Genomic DNA, 16,451 nt, shown 5'->3' with positions numbered 1-16,451 from the left:
TGATATAGTAAAAATGTGCCTTTATAACAACTTACTCAAAAACACCAGCTTTTTACCCAGCAAACCTACAGATCTCCAGCAACAGCAGTGGTGGAAAACGTATTCAAATTCTTTTTACTCATTAAGTAAAAGTATCAACTGTAAAGTACTGCAATGTAGAAATACTCTTGTTACAAGTAAAAGTCCGGTATTAAAAATTTACTTGAGTAAAAGTACAAAAGTATTGGTATAAAAATGTACTTAAAGTACCAAAAGTAGAAAGTACTCATTATGCAGAATGATGCATCATTCATGAATGAATCAAGAATGAATGAATGAAAATGTCCCATTTTACAAGTTTTCAAATGTATAAATTGTATAAAAATCTTTTGAATATAGCCGATCTACAAGCTTGTAGATCGTCTATTTTCAAATAGCCGAAATGTATATAGGGCTGAAGTAATTGTAGTGGAGTAAAAGTATAATATTTGCCTCTGAGATGTAGTGGAGTAAAAGTATAAGTATAAAAAAATTGGAAATACTCCAGTAAAGTAAAAGTACCTCAAAATTGTAGTTAAGTACAGTACTTTACTTTCCACTGCTGAGCAACAGGAATATATTTTGAAGCAACAGTCAACCTTGAGTCAACAGAGCAATTAATCTCTCGAGTCTGACGAAGATGCATTGTTTTGCCTTTAGTTTTATTCTTTTGACAAGGCTAAGCCTGCCAACTTTTGAGTGTGATACTAATAGTTAAGATATGCTTACGTATCATTCTCATTACTTATGGAATGACCACACAGGTCACGGTAGACATTCAGCTAAACATCTTCAAATTACACACAGTTCTCTCTTTTGAATGGTTACGGCATTTATTGAAGTGCTAGGCGAAGGAAGGATGTATACATCTCACAGGAGAAGGACGTGTGGGAACTGAAATGTACAGTGTAGCAAATAGCAATTCATACAAGCCACCTGATTAACATACCATTTATACTGTAAAAAAAAAAAAAATCCCTTCAGTATGCTCTACTATACAGCACCATAAGATTAAGCGATGATCAAAGGCATTCTCTGTTTGACCATGTATTTTTTTTCTTTCAGGGCTCTTTTAAATAAAACAAGTATTATATATTTGTGCGAAGCAAACCTGTTGAGCCCCGACCGAAAAGCTGGGCAACACTTTAAAGTGGCTTCATTCCTGTTCCCCCCTCCGATCCGTTTTTATTATCAACACAAGTAGTTAAAAGTGCACAGCAAAACCTTGTTAGTGCTTCTTGAAAGCACCGACAATTAAGAGCTTGATACATTTTTTTTTTACAATGCTATTGCAGAGATTTATGTACAAAATGGTATTTGTATTATTCGGGGGAATTCCATCATTCAGTGCTTAAAACAGCATGACTTATTTGGATGCTGGAATTAAGACAGTGTAAAGTGTTACCGAAATTATTCAACTGACTGATTTTTACACCTGTGCGTCTCGCTCTACCCAGTGAATAAAACAAAAAGACTGATATCCAGTCAGTTTTATCGCCATCCAAATCCCTTAACTTTTATTACTTAGAACATTTAAATAACATACTAAATATGTTACAGCTTTCTGTCGAATGTATACAGTCAAAGCCCAAAGGGGTTATAATAGATAAATGTACTGCAGCTTTTATGACCCCCTAGAATGTGCGGACAGACAGTTTTTCAGGTCGTGGACAGAATTGGTATGTACACAGATGAGCAGCAGTGCGGGGGCCGGTGCTTTAGAAGTTGATGGCCTTGCCGAAGGAGGCAGCCAGGTTGGCTTCTCTGAAGGCCTCAGACACCGTCTGGAGAGAGGAGGAACGAGGGAGGAGAAAGAAACGGAGGTCAGGTTATCATTTCATGGTGTGCATTTGAAGGGGATGAGTATCAGTTCTTGCATGCATATCGTCACTGTAAGAGCCATTTGAGCCATGTTTCTATTTGATGACGTCACCGCAGGGCACGGTCAAGGCCAAGGTTGCCAAGGTATTTAACCCTGTCTGTAATCAAGGGCAGGTGTTGCTGATGGGAGGCAAACAGTTTTTTGACTGTTTAGGAGGGCTGTTGGTTTAGCCACCGTGCGTTTAAGTGTTTATGTATAACTGTATTAATTTGTATGCTGGCGTGACGACCAAGGTACAGAGAATAAAGCGTTTATTTATGAACTTTACGGACGGTTTGGACTTCAGTCTTTTGAGCACACGTCGAAGCAACCCTAGCTGTCGACAACCAGTAGTGCCTAAAAGTATAGGACTTTTGACACTACAGTCACCGTAGGGTAGAAACCTTGTATGTCCAAAACCGTTACTTTTAGGGAAATTTAAAACACAAAGAACTTGTGTTTCAATGTATTTAATGTAGTTAATATACAAGGTAATAGGACTCTGGCAGCCACGCTCATGACTCGAGCAATCGCTTTTGTCACTGTGTTGCGCAACATTTCACCTCTATTCTGCTATAATACTGTTCACTACTCTCACTCTGTGCTTCTGTTCCAGGGCTGTTACCCTCTGTCACGCAACTGGAGGTTGCACAAACATGGAGCAATGAATCTATTTGAAATTCTAGCTGTACTGTAAGTAAGCCAGCACACAAGGCAAGCATGATCGTTAGCTCTTTGCTAAACCACAGCACTTCATCCAAGATGTTGAGGGGTTTTAGCAACTTGCACGTAAGGAGTGTTAGAGAAGCTAACATCAGAGGTTAGCTCGGTAAGCTTTTTTAGCAAAGATGAATGCTATAGTACAAAGTGAATATCATATTTGCTACTGGGTGTACATGTGTGTAACTCACTGGATGAGCGTGGCACACTCTGGCCACATCCTCGCAGGAAGCTCCATATTCCATGGCTAGTGCTGCCTCGTTGATCATCTCCCCAGCTGACTGGATACAAACACACAGACATACAATCCATTACAACTACGTATTCTTAATGTCTTTCAAAATTCTTCTCAGAATTAGGAACAGAAATACAAGAGAATTAATATCAGCAACCAGTTAAATGCTGAAGGGACTGTATGACTATTACAATAGTGCTTTTGGCTATCATTGGAAAAGATTCCCTCAAATTGGCAAATATAAAGAGCATCATGATTGTAGATTAGCAGAAAGATTATGCAAGTGGTTGCTGGGCAAAATACATTTGGTTGAGTAAGATAAGATGGTGAATTGTTTGGCTCACAACAAACAATAAAAAATGTCTTACAGCTCCGAGGATGTGTGATCCCAGCATCCTGTCTGTCTCCTTGTGACTGAGAATCTTCACCAGGCCGTCTGTGTCATTATTTGTCTTTGCTCGGCTGTTGGCAGCGAAGGGGAACTTGCCCACCTTGTATGGGACACCCTGAGGAGCAGAAGAAAAAATACATTAGTGTCCCAACTGTACATTCTTACTGATGAGATGTTTCTAACTCTGCCTCGCAAATGTTGTGACAGGAAGCTGTTTTCTGTTTGTCATTTCCGTTCACTAAAACGTTAAAAAAACATTTTTTTTGTTTCCATTTCTGGTAAAGCAACTAGCTAGCTAGGCTTCAACTAATTTGGATCTTATTTACGCTACTGCAAAGGCGAAATGGAATTGGGGGAGAGGGTTAACCGCTTTATTTTATACTCATTTTAAGCACTACTAGGATTAGACATACAGGTAGTATATACTGAAAATGATGTAAGTAACAAACAAGTCTCTCAAAATGTGTGGACTTATCGCCATCTAGTGCCCATTGCTTGGGATTACTTTTTTTAACCCTCGTCACAAATGCACCAGCAGGCTGTCCAACAGTTTCTTCCCCCAAACCATCAGAACCCTGAACGCTCTCCATATAGCCTACTGCCCCCAAACCCAACATCTTGAGATGAAATAGCACTTTTGAACAGTACTATCTATATGCACTTTGAATGCATCAGCACTTTTTTTTACCAAAGTTGTCTGCTCTCTCTCTACTTTGTAATGTTTTAATGGCTTTGCCTCTTTTTTTATGTGTCTGTTGTTTTTAAATGCGACAAGCACCATGAGTTGTGAAGAACAGTATTTTGCTCCCTTGTATGCCTAGAGTGTATTATGGAAGAAACAATCGAACTGATTATGACTCTGTAAAGTTGATTCAATGTAGTGATGTGTATGTATACACACACACCTCCTCTTTAAGCTGTTCTTCGGTCTTGCCCACCCAGGCACACTCAGGATGTGTGTAGATGACGGATGGTACACAGTTGTAATCTATGTGCACGGCTCCGCCAGCCATGCCCTCCACACAGATGATGCCCTCGTCCTCGGCCTTGTGGGCCAGCATGGGTCCGGCCACCACGTCTCCTATGGCATAAATACTGGAAGAGATGGGAGAAACACAACGGGTCACCCAAGCCAAGAAAAAAACAGGTTGTAAAGTCAAGTATATCTGTTTTTTAACTCATACTCTCTTTAAATTATGTGTCCTTAAATTATTTTCATGAGAAAAATTCAAAATATAAAAATAAAAAAAACACGAAAATTGCTGGCACTGGGGGAGTACTTTATGAAAATACTCTGGCAGTCAAAGAGTTAAGACCTGGAACGCATCATCATGTCACTTTTTGATTTGAGCTAAAAAAAACATTATTTTACACTTTGGGCTATTCAAAAATAGCAGATATACAAGCTCATAGCGCGGCATAGATCTGCTATTTTAGAAAAATCGTGAAAATGTGTCCAAATCTTTGAATATATATATGGTTTAAAGCGAACATTTTTAACTCTATTCTTTGCTTCTGGGGGTCCCTGGAACAAAACATTTTGAGATGGTGGTCCGCGGCCAAATACATATTATTGTGGGGGTCCTTGACATGAAAAAGCTTGAGCACCACTGATATAGAAACATATGTTTTTTTTCAGAATACTGTTGGGATTTAGAAGACATTTGTAGAATCGGCCTCAGGTCTTAATGGGTTAACTACTTTTAACCTGTCATCCCTATTTTGGGAATGTCATTATAGGTGAAATGTGTTATTTGCCTACCTGGGTACTTTGGTCTGGAAGCGGCTGTTGACAGGGATGCGTCCTCTGTTGTCCAGCTCTAGGCCCACAGTCTCCAGACCCAGGTTGCCGGTGAAAGGTCGTCTGCCGATGCACACCAGCAGCACGTCACACGTCAGCGTCTCGTTCTTCCCGCCTGCAGCGGCCTCAACGCTGGAGGGTAAACATGAACATTTTGGTTCTACAATCCTGAACAAATTCTTTAAGAGCAGTCTTTAATGCGTAATTGTGAATATAGTCTCAGGCGTGCACGCACACACACGCAAACACACACACATATATGTACTTACGCCACATCGATCTTGCCATCGGGCCTCTTGGTGGCTCCCATGACCTTTGTGCCGAGCTTGAACTTCATGCCCTGCTTCTGGAGGATGCGCTGGAAGTTCTTGGAGATCTCCATGTCGATGCCCATGCCGCCCACGTGGCCCAGGAACTCCACGGCCGTCACTTTGGCGCCCAGACGCTGCCACACTGACCCCTGCAGGAAGGGAGGCCAAAGAAACTTGGAATATGTAATTGACATAAATATGGTCATATCAAATTAATGATTATTTTTAAATATCTTCTCATCAATGGGGCGGCCATAGCTGAGTGGTTAGTGAGCCCGCCTAGGGAGCCAGAGGCCCTGGTTGCCCCAGGTACGATTCCAGGCCACGCCAGCATATGTGTCGATGAAATGAAATTTGTCCCTGAGCAAGACTCTTAACCCCTAATTGCTCACAGGCCCTCATTGGAAACAAGCCCGCAAGGACTTTCATGAACGTCCTGTTAAAAGGAATTATCCTTATCCTTAATGTAAAGCCTACGGATTTAGGATAACAAAGAGCACACGCTTGTTATTCTTAAACTTAATCTCAGTAAAACTATGCCTAAACCTAACCATGGTCCTAAACGTAACCTCAGTAAAACTATGACTAACCCTAAACGTATTCTAATTCATAACCTTAACCTCAGTTAAACAAATACAAGACCCGCTGGGGCGGAAAAAATGGGGGCGAGTGTGTTTTGGGGCGAGGGTTTCGGTTACCCATACGTGTACACAAGATCAACACAACACTGACCAGCTCCACCCCGATGACTCCAGCTCCGATGACGATGAGATGTTCTGGAACCTTCTTCAGAGACAGAGCTCCTGTCGAGGACACCACGGTCTCCTCGTCGATCTGGAGACGACAAGGACAGTGGACAGTGATCACTCTGTCCACACACACAGCATGTCTTTATACTGTCCTACTATGCTTAGTATGTATTGTGAAACTACCACGTCTATACTGTATTTACCGACACATAATCACTTAAGCCTGAATTTATGCTTTGTTGTGCGCCGATGTCATGCTTTAAAAATAGCAGACCTACAAGTTCACTACCTAATTTGTGAGCTTGTAGATTTGCATTTTTTGGCAGCGTGACATCGGCACATGACAGACACTAAATTAATCGCCTTTAGGATTTTTTTTTGTCTATAATCAGTTAAGCACATACCCTAAAACACCAAGATTAATGTGGTTAATGTCACTGAGATAAATTAATGTATGTTTGTCGTGTTAGGCAATTAAAAGTGACTTGATTCCACATGTGGATATGGCGGCTGCCTTGGGTTTATAGCCTGTTAAGTAAAGTCTGTATAGCCAGACTGTTGCCTCCCAATTTTCAAATGCCTCCGTCATACAGCTCTGAAAACGATCCGGCGATAAAGCGGATGTGACGCCTCCTCCCCACTTCAGTCGCGGCAAAATTCCTGATATAGATAAAAAATAATCGAAGCATTTATAGCTTGCTGCTTATCAGGAATGGAAATGCTAAAATAAAATGATAAGATATTTAAAAATTAATTTCTGTGAACGGAAATGACGAACAGATGACAGCTTCCGTTCCCGGCTTTTGGGAGGTGTAGTTCCACTTTCAGACTCTATATAGCCTTCGTAGATTGTGGAATAGTTGTCTCATGTACTCATGGAAACAATCAAACAAACCTCTATCCCAGGGAAGGGTGTGACCTCAGAGCCGGTGGCGATGAGGATGTTCTTGGTGTTGATGACCTGCTCGCTGCCGTCGGCCCCTACGGCCGTCACCTGGTTCTTGCCCGTTACCCGCCCGAACCCGTTCACATGGGTGACCTGGAGGAATTAGGTACAAATAATAACCACTGGCATAAGCATGGATTAACCATTAAGACCTGAGGCCGATTCTACAACATGTCAGTTATGTCACTATATGTGAGGTTTGGATATTTGCACCCCCAATCCTGCGCTGTGATTGGCCACCAGTGTACCCCCCTAACCCTGCACCGTGATTGGCCAATCACAGTCTATTCAGGACTGTGATTGGCTAGTGAAACATGACACATGTGCATAGCCCTATAAATAGGACTATGCACTTAAAAAAACACATTTATGTTTTTTTTTAAGTTAGGGGTGTACTAGCCTCGATCTCCAGGCTTTTATTGCTTAGTTTTGCTAAAAAATAAAAGCCTGGCCCAACTATAGCCTGTACTGGGTATGAGGAAGTGTTTCATTTCCCAACCAACCAGAGTGCAGTGGGCGTCGCTCGTAATGTTGTGTTAACGGGGCGGGGGTTGACGGACAGATCGGTGAACCAATGGGATCAGGCGCCGTCTCTCGCCGGCTCTATACACACGCCCCTTTATACACGAAATCAGGAGGGTTGCAGCAGGCTAGGGGTGTACAATGGTTGGTCCACAATATTACTTTTCTTTAAGTGAACTTCCATCACTGTGATGACCACTGTGACCACACCGCCCACTTCACACTGGGTGTGATTTTTTAAATTTTTAACGCATGTTGCTATATCAGTGGTGCTCAAACTTTTTCATGTCAAGGACCCCCAAAATGATGTGTATTTGGCCGCGGACCCATCTCAAAATATTTTGTTCTAGGGACCCCCAGAAGCAAAGATTTGAGTTAAAAATGTTCGCTTTAAAAGTATATATTCAAAGATTTGCACAAATTGTCACGATTTAAAAAAAAATAGCAGATCTACAAGCTCGTAGTGCGGCACTCAGTGCCACACTATGAGCTTGTAGATCTGCTATTTTTCTATATCCAAAGAAATCTAAAATGACACAGATGCGTTCCCGGTCTTAATGGGTTAAAGCAAAATGAAATCTCACGACTGAAAACGTTTTAAGCCCTAATGTGTGATTAAACGGTGTGAAAGGAATTGTTTCCCAACCAATTAACACAATATGTAAAATGTATGATGCTTTAGTAATATTGTTCCTGCTGTTCCGCATACTGTTTTATCTTTTCTTATGTGAAAGAGCAGTGTCACCTTGTTCTGTTTGAATAGATGTGCTATGCCTCCCGTCAGAGCTTTGACTGCGCCGCTCTTCTGTGCCATCATCTTCTCCAGGTTCAACGTGATGCCCGAGACTGAGGCACGGAAATAAAATAAACACAACTTAATGAAAAGTAGCCTACTAATATATTTCACTGGGAAGTTCACATTCACCACGATCTTACATGCAACAACATATTCAACGTTGTAAGCACTACTAAGCAGGTACAGTAGTTGATCTGTTCTGTCATTACAACTGGTGGGTCAACAATCCTTTAAGCATGAAAACAGTTCACCACTTCCAACCTGGCGTCACTTTTTGGGGCATGTCATACATAATTAAGCTCACAATGCATCATGACGCGGTGTGCAGATTGGCTATTTTCGCTGTGCAACACCATCATACAACTAAGACTAAAGACTACTTAATTTAACATACTCTGCAACGGTCTAATCATGTTAAACTCTTACTTTCAATGCCTCTGGATTCAAAGTCCTTGCCATGTGCCAGGTGGTAATAGTACGAGTTGTTCAGGAGGGCCTATGGAATCAAAAAGGGACAAATAAGACAATGATTCCTTTGCTGGAACCTTGAGAACCTAACTAACTAAAAAACAGAATGGAAGTATGGAACCCCAAAAGCATGCATACTGGTTATGCTGAACACATAGCAGTAGGGTTATTTGTAAGTATTTGTTTTCGGCTTGATTCCCTCTTGAAGTTCAATAAGAAACAAAAGCTTGATATCGGAGCACAATTATTTGAGGCCAATTTGAAGCAGAAAATATATATATGATGAATGAGGTGAGACATCCTGTATACAGAGTTAATTTAAGAGTATAAATGACTACAGGCAGAGTAAGTGACTTTTTTTTTGTTCAAAAGGTTAAAGTACTATATTCTGATAGTAATCATTGCTACAGAGCGTTTGTTCTGTCACAGAGGTCTCTCCAGCTCTTTAGTAAACAGAATATAGTACATTTTCAGGTAGGTGACGACATTTAAGCCAATCAGGAGAGAGCACTGAAAATGCATTTTCTGTTTAATAAAGAGCTGGAGAGACTCCTTTTACTGAACAAACACTCTATAGCAATGAGTACCGGTACTATCAGAATATAGAGCTATTCAACACTTATTTTAACCAAAGTAAATCACTTACCCTACCTTTAATTACCACATAGGATTTCACTGTGCATTTATGATATCCACTGTCAAGATTTTTAAAATAGATTATTTATGCTCCTTTTGAATTTGCAAAATAAATGAGTTACCTTTGAAGGAATGCAGCCCACATTCAAGCAGGTTCCACCCAGAGTGTCATTCTTCTCAACACAGACTACCTACAAGGAAGAAGAAAAAACAACCGCATTAGGAATATAGATGATCATAAAAGCACCTCTTTCTGGGCCTGCTGCACTAACAAAGGATGGGAAGTTGATGGATTAAAGCAAAATAAAATTTCACGACTGAAACATTTTGTAGGGCAAAGTAGTCCTAATGTGTGATTTGTCAAACAATATGATAGGAGCCCCCCCCCAACACAAGCGCTGTTTCCTGAACAATTAACGCAATATGTACAATTATGATGTTTTAGTAATATTGTTCCTACACCAACCAGGTGAATAAATCACAGAGTGAGGCTTTAACCTTTGCTTTTATAAGTAATATCCGAGACCATTAAGATTTTATGGAAGATGCTTCTGAACATATTGCTAGTTTGATAACTTCAAATGCTCTAGTCTAAAAAATAGCCTATTCCTGAATCTACAAGCTCTCAATGCGTCTGTATTGAGAGCTTGTAGATCGTCTATTTACACTGTGCAACATGCTTCCATAGAGGAAATGCTGTTGGCTTCTATGGAATGACTGAAATCAGTCGTAGCGACTGAGAACTTTAATACGTGTGATGACATCATCATAATGACATCATGTCTAGACGGTTCACCTCCTAGGACATTGGTTCTCAAAGTGGGGTCCGGGGACCCCCAGGGGTCCTTGAGGGAGTTCCAGGGGGTCCCCAGCTAAATGAAGAATAGTTAGGAACCAAATGGACCCTTATGGGTCTGTAACTGAGTGTGCGCAAATGGAACCAAATGGACTCGTTACACTCTCAGAGTTAAATTAACATTGATTTTACAATATAAATTGGGGTCCCAGAGATAGAAAAACCATTAAATGGGGTTCCGTAAGCCTAATGCATGTCAAACTGGGGTCCTTGACATTAAAATGGTTGAGAATAACTGCTAGAGCCGTAAGAATCTTCTCTTATGGGGGGGTTCCCTGGCATATCTTTTCAAATGGGGGTCCATGGGCTAATAAGTGTCAATTTGGGAGTCCTTGACATGAAAGACTTTGAAAACCGCTGTCCGAGGAAACTATTTCAGAATGTGTCTCCTAATAGCAACTACAGTTGTGGGTCTCTTGCTTCTATAGGGTACTCTTGTACACTGATTAAAAAAAACAACACTATCTTGAAAGCAGAAAGGTCACGTTTTGTACATTACTCCTACTAAGTAACCCAACTACGAGTTGCTTTACCTTAAAGCCGAGCTGGGACGCCTTGATGGCAGCTACATATCCTCCTGGACCAGAACCCACCACTGTGACATCAGCGTCGACTATGGAGAATACACACACACAGACAACAAAAAGGTTAACACAGTATCATAGGAGAGAGACCAAGGCACTCTCTCTCTCATAGAACATGCTTCACTATAACACAGAATATTGTCTCTGTTGGGTGGAAACCTCATACAGTATGTCTAAAACTGCTACTTTTCAGGATTCAAATTCCAAAAACAGCAAAAGTAGCAGATCGACAAGCTCAAAAAGCGTCGCTTCGAGCTTGTAGATCTGCTACTTTTGTGCGACGCTTGTAGTATATGATCAAGTAGGGCATTAACGAAAAAACACTAAAAGTTAGAATATGGAGATAAGAGGTTTCTGCCTGACAGCATGTTATTGATATCAGTGGATAATGATATTATCAATAGAGTATATTGTTGGAGGTGCTGGCTATCAGAAACAGCAGCGTCAATCTACCAATAAGGTAATACGTGTGTGGCGTCTCCCATAAAGATCTTAATGATGATATATGATCAATAACATAACTGTTATTGCAGTGAAGCTTATGTACATCAATGCTGCTATAATATAGTTGGGACAGAATCAGGAAACATGATGTGGCTTCTGAAGCATATCTTTAAACTGCCAGCATGTGTAGGATTACATAGCTATTATATGTCAAACAAAATACAAACAAATAGCAGACAGATCTGTCTTGAGAGGTGAAGTTTACATTCCATATACAGTAGGACAAGCTCTTTTAGCTAGTCTGCATTCTCAGTGAAAGCAGCACACCTTTTGAATGCTATTCCATTACACATAAGCACTAGAAATTAGAAAACATAACTTTATTTAAGCACAACCTTGAGGAACAGATTATTGCCAATCAGTTGAGTGCAGTGGCGTTTGGTGGATTCTAACGTTGACCGGGCCAGAACCGGTTTGATGGCTAAACTGGTTTTTAATGGCCACTCATTAAAGGTATCATGACATTCATTTTCACTTTTTTTATTTTCAATGTTTTATTTGGGGTTTTATGACCTCAATTACACCCAAAAAACCTGAACTTAGAACATTCAGTGGATTTTCTGTGGTCTGGGGTTTTCTGAATAATTAGGCTGAAAAGTAATCTGAGCTTGGCCCTTCGACAGTGAGGTCACAGTCGATTAATCCCGCCCACTCTCCCCTTCCCCTCCCCTATCCTTTCCTTTGGGGGGGGCGGAGCAGAGGCGATGATTGACAGGCAAAATCCCTCACCAGCGACACCCGCAGGCAAAGATTTCTTTTTTCATTGCAGTTGAAAAGGCTTTAGAAATGTGAGAGAAAAACACCTGCCATGGAACACTGGAATGGAATTTTCACTTAAAACTTTTTGTACACTTTTGAAGGACCAGGACAAAGACTTTGAATGTGGTGTAAAAGTGAATGTCATGATACCTTTAACAATTCGTCCGAATGCAAATGAGCCCCATTTGAAAACAAAAGCTACTTTCTGTGGTCGGCTACAACAGAATAGGGTGAGGGGCTGCTAATGTTGATTTTTAGTTTTTTTCCCCCCTGGATCTTGCCCCTACACAGGGACAAGCTGGGTTTACAGACCGGGCCATGGCCTCGTTGGCCCCAATGACGATACGCGCCTGGTTGAGTGAGTAAGAACTATTACTCAAATCCTAAATGCTCCAAGTAAGACTAGAGTTGCTCCATTTCTGTGCATGAATGTCACTAGCCCTGCTTAATATTTTTGCATTCTCTTCCGTTTGTTATTCTAGACCTTGTTGTCTCCACTCTCCTTCTCTGACTAATCAATTACTGATAAATTAAATATACAATACAAAGAACTGATTCAAGCATATTTGGCAGACCTCACAGGGGTTGACACTAGGGTCTCAGAGGCACTTGCCTGTCGGGCAACTACAGGTCATGTTCTACTTGCCCAAAGGTCATGTCCACTTGCACGAAAAGTAAATCGTGATAGGTAAAAATGTAATTACCGTTCATTTTAACACTTCATTTTTTTTTCCTTCACTATCTGCGATTTCTGGGACTGTGCGACATGGACATACCTCAATATTTATGCCAAATACCTCAATAGCTATACAATATGACTTATTTAAAAGACTCTTGCCCGTCGGGCAACCTGAAAGCAAACGCCACCTGTCCGAACGTTTTATTTACTTGCCACAGGCAGTCGGGCAACCGTTAGTGTCAACCCCTGCGGCTCATGTAATCCGCTCAGTTGCTCTGCATTTTGTCATGTGTATGTCCTGCATGTCTGTCAGCCTGTTTTACTGTAGGTGTAGTCTATTGTTGTGCCTACATGCCTGTGTATCTTTGTTTCTCCTGTCTTTCAGATCACTAGTGCTGTATATCCATTGTCAGCAGGCACTGGGTTTACTATGACATCAGTACCAGTGTTGCCAAGTCTGCTTATTTACCGCGACTTTTGGCTTTCCAGAGTTGCGGGGAAAAGATTACTAGTCGCATGTCGTGTTTTTTGGGGCTTGTTTTAAAAACACGGCGGCTTTTTTGGCAAATCTAACAAACATTTCTTTGATGAGTATATACTATAATTCCCCATAGGTTTGGGGAGGAGTGTGAATCTCATTGAGCGTCAGAATCAGTCTGTTGTCTGTACTTATTAAGCCCTTGGCTCAAGTATGTGTGTAATGTTATAATAAATAACCAAAACATCAATAATAATAATAGACTTTATTTGTCTAGCAATGTTTGTATGTGAGTGGCATCCTCCACATTATCAACATGAATTCATTGAACCTTCTACCATTAATGTTTTATTGTTGCCTTTATAGATGTTGATGAATGTTTACATGGACCACAATGGAAACAAGCCTTTGGCTTTTTTGTGATTAATCCATTTAGATTGCAAAGCAATGGTCATAGGACTGATAATAAACGCTGTCTTACGTGCTGCTTTGTCAGCATATGTTCTGACAGCCACGACCGAAACACCCTGGAGTTTGCGTGGGAGATGGTGACCCTGCTGAAAATTAGGTTGAGAGAGAAAAGGGCAGGTAAGAAATCAAATGTGAATATTAACATATATTATTAATAGTAACAATATAAAAGCATGCATGTTTAACCGAAGTACCATAGTCGTTTGTTAAAGTACACCAGCGTTAGTGTTATTCTTTTAGCATTATTGTATAACTGTACCTCAAACAAAGTGTTCAATCAATCAAACAGCCAGGGATCCATGGTCAATTGCATTGGCTAGTAGACAGGAACGTCCCTAATGCATGTCTATTAGACTGGTTACCATTAAGCACTGGCATGTCACTTAATGCATGTCTTTTAGACTAGTAGTTAGTGGTATGAAATGTATTAATTAATTCTGCTGATGGCTGCTCAGATGCCATGGTCATGATGAGAGTTCAAGGGGGAAGCCAATCAAGCCATGCCCGTAGGGCAGGAGCCTATCTCCATTCTCCTGTTTCTGTATAGCGTGAGGCGGCTTGACAGTACAAGTATACAGCAGCACATGACGCTAGTATGTCGCAGGGACTTGATGCCGAGTGCCAAGCAGGGAGGCATTGGGTCCCATTTTTATAGTCTTTGGTATGACCCGGCCAGGGGGAATCGAACCTACGAGTACGACCTCCCAATCTCAGGGTGGACACTCTAAACCACAAGGCCACTGAGCTGGTGACCCTAGTTAGGGTTTTAGTGTCTTGCTCAGGGACACTTCAGGGACACTTCGTCAGACATGTATATACTGGCCGGATCGGAGGCAAACTGAGTCTGACGAGTCCGACCTTCTGATTAACAGACCCACTCTACCCACTGTATTGTCTCTCATGCACTTCTTACTCTTTTAGAATGGTTTAGTGGACTGGTGGTATGTCCATAATGCATGGCTTTTAGACTGGGGCGAAACTGTGGGAACAAGAAAACTCCAATCCACACAGAAAGGCCCTAGTCGGGTTAAAACCCATAAACCTTCTATTGCTGTGACAGCAACAGCATAGTGTGTTAGTTAGAGTAGCCACCACTGTGCCATCTCTGTGGCATTGCCAGTTTAAAGGACCAAGATGGAGGCAGGTAAGCAAAGAAGCAACCATCATCAATAATAGATCAGCGGTCCTCAATGTGGAGTCCAGGGACCCCCAGGGGGTCCTTGAGGGGGGAGTTCCAGGGGTCCCCAGCTGATTTATGATAGATCATCAGGTACCAATATGGACCAAGGTCTCTAAATGGACTCATAACACTGAGGATTTTAGTGCAGATTGGGTCCCAGATATAAAAGCTCATACCAAACATAAATAAAGGGTTGATAATGACTGACTGCTGTAGATCAATTAAGGAGGAAGCTGACGTTAATTGACTGACACTGGAGGAATGACAGCAGTACCACAGTCTGACATAACGAACCCATACGTAACAACTTGACATCATGGTAAACTTAATAACAACCTGTTTACAACAGAGGACACTTACATCAACAGACTGAGGACCAACGTTTAGAGAGAGGCCAACACCTGGAGCCATTTTAAACAGCTGTTTAACGGCGAATTATACAGAATATAAGGCGAGTTTTTTTTTTATGGACATGGTTCACTGTGTGCTAACGTTAGCATAGCTTAGCGGCTAGCTAGCTAGCAAGGCCCCGGACTGTAGGAAAGGAACCCCAGATAAGAGTGAGTTAGTGAGTTATAATGTTCCAGACAACATCATCATAAGGTTTAATGTGTTCTTACCTTGGCCAGGGTGCGGTATAACTGGTTCCAGCTCTGCATGGTGCTGTGTGACAGTACAGTACAGTGTCACTGGTGTTAATGATAACCTACAGTCACAGGCGGATCAACCAAGGACTCTGCGCACTGCGCGTGCGCACCGCGGAGGAGACCACGGAGTGTAGAGGAAAAATGAAAGGAGAGGACGGATGCGTCACGTTCTTCTAGATGACTCACCCGCGCTGCTGGCCAATGGAGTACGACGTTGCCACATGGCGGCCATCTTGCGACGGTCATTCATAACATTATGTCTATGGTGCATGTACTTTGAAATAACCATAGCGTGCTCTATTTTCATCCGATTTTCAAACGGTTTGGTGTGTTGTAAACACCAAAGATGTAGTTATGATACTTCATACTTAATTTTATTTAAAAAAAAAAAACATGATTATAATTATAAGTATGCAGTATCATAACTACATATTTGGTGTTTACAACACACCAAACCGTTTGAAAATCGGATGAAAATTGAGCACGCTATGGTTATTTCAAAGTATATGCACCATAGACATATTGTTATGAATGACCGTCCCAAGATGGCCGCGGTTGAGCTACGCTCGCGACGCCCCCTTGAGCATGTGGGAGGCGAGCCCAGCCCAACCGGAGCCGGAAGTTTGATGTAACCAGGTGGGTAACCGGAAGACTCGCCCCAAAACACGCTCGTCGCTCACCCCCATTCATTCTTGTATAAAGTTAGAAATACGTTTAGGTCTAGGCATAGTTTTTACTGATGTTAAAGGTAGGGTAAGTGATTTTCTTTGGTTAAAATAAGTGTTAAATAGCTCTATATTCTGATAGTACTCATTGCTATAGAGTGTTTGTTCAGCAAA

At 41.4% G+C, this 16,451-nt stretch overlaps 1 protein-coding gene across 2 annotated transcripts; it reads right to left on the bottom strand.

Annotated features, from left to right (window-relative positions):
• Positions 1-1,507: 1,507 nt before the first annotated feature.
• dld (deltaD) lies at positions 1,508-15,727 on the bottom strand. Of its 2 annotated transcripts, none has more exons than XM_080437063.1 (14): positions 15,586-15,727; positions 13,796-13,871; positions 10,844-10,923; positions 9,577-9,645; positions 8,777-8,846; positions 8,300-8,400; positions 6,982-7,125; positions 6,070-6,171; positions 5,296-5,486; positions 4,988-5,158; positions 4,131-4,320; positions 3,203-3,340; positions 2,791-2,880; positions 1,508-1,802 (listed from the first exon to the last, which is right to left on the bottom strand). In XM_080437063.1, exons 1-14 carry the CDS (start codon positions 15,622-15,624, stop codon positions 1,737-1,739), a joined length of 1,527 nt encoding a protein of 508 aa, XP_080293189.1. In that variant the 5' UTR covers positions 15,625-15,727; the 3' UTR covers positions 1,508-1,736. The 2 variants fall into 2 exon arrangements, with proteins under 2 accessions (XP_080293189.1, XP_080293190.1); XM_080437064.1 differs by having other exon boundaries at positions 13,796-13,868; positions 15,586-15,703.
• Positions 15,728-16,451: the final 724 nt, after the last annotated feature.

This window comes from Gymnoscopelus braueri (genome assembly GCF_963280865.1).
Source record: "Gymnoscopelus braueri genome assembly, chromosome: 9".
In the NCBI taxonomy this organism is placed as follows: domain Eukaryota; kingdom Metazoa; phylum Chordata; class Actinopteri; order Myctophiformes; family Myctophidae; genus Gymnoscopelus; species Gymnoscopelus braueri.
The sequence above is the reverse complement of the archived record's forward strand: the minus strand, read 5'-3'. Positions and strand labels throughout refer to the sequence as shown.

What these genes read in the sequence shown, in the direction of transcription:
- dld (XM_080437063.1), bottom strand. Translation starts at nt 15,624, where the DNA reads ATGCAGAGCTGGAACCAGTTATACCGCACCCTGGCCAAG. An exon ending in CACCCTTCCCTGGGATAGAG is followed by an intron (nt 6,172 to 6,981) that starts GTTTGTTTGATT and finishes TGTCGTCTCCAG; the next exon opens with ATCGACGAGGAGACCGTGGT. An exon ending in GATGGCAAGATCGATGTGGC is followed by an intron (nt 5,159 to 5,295) that starts GTAAGTACATAT and finishes TTTACCCTCCAG; the next exon opens with CGTTGAGGCCGCTGCAGGCG.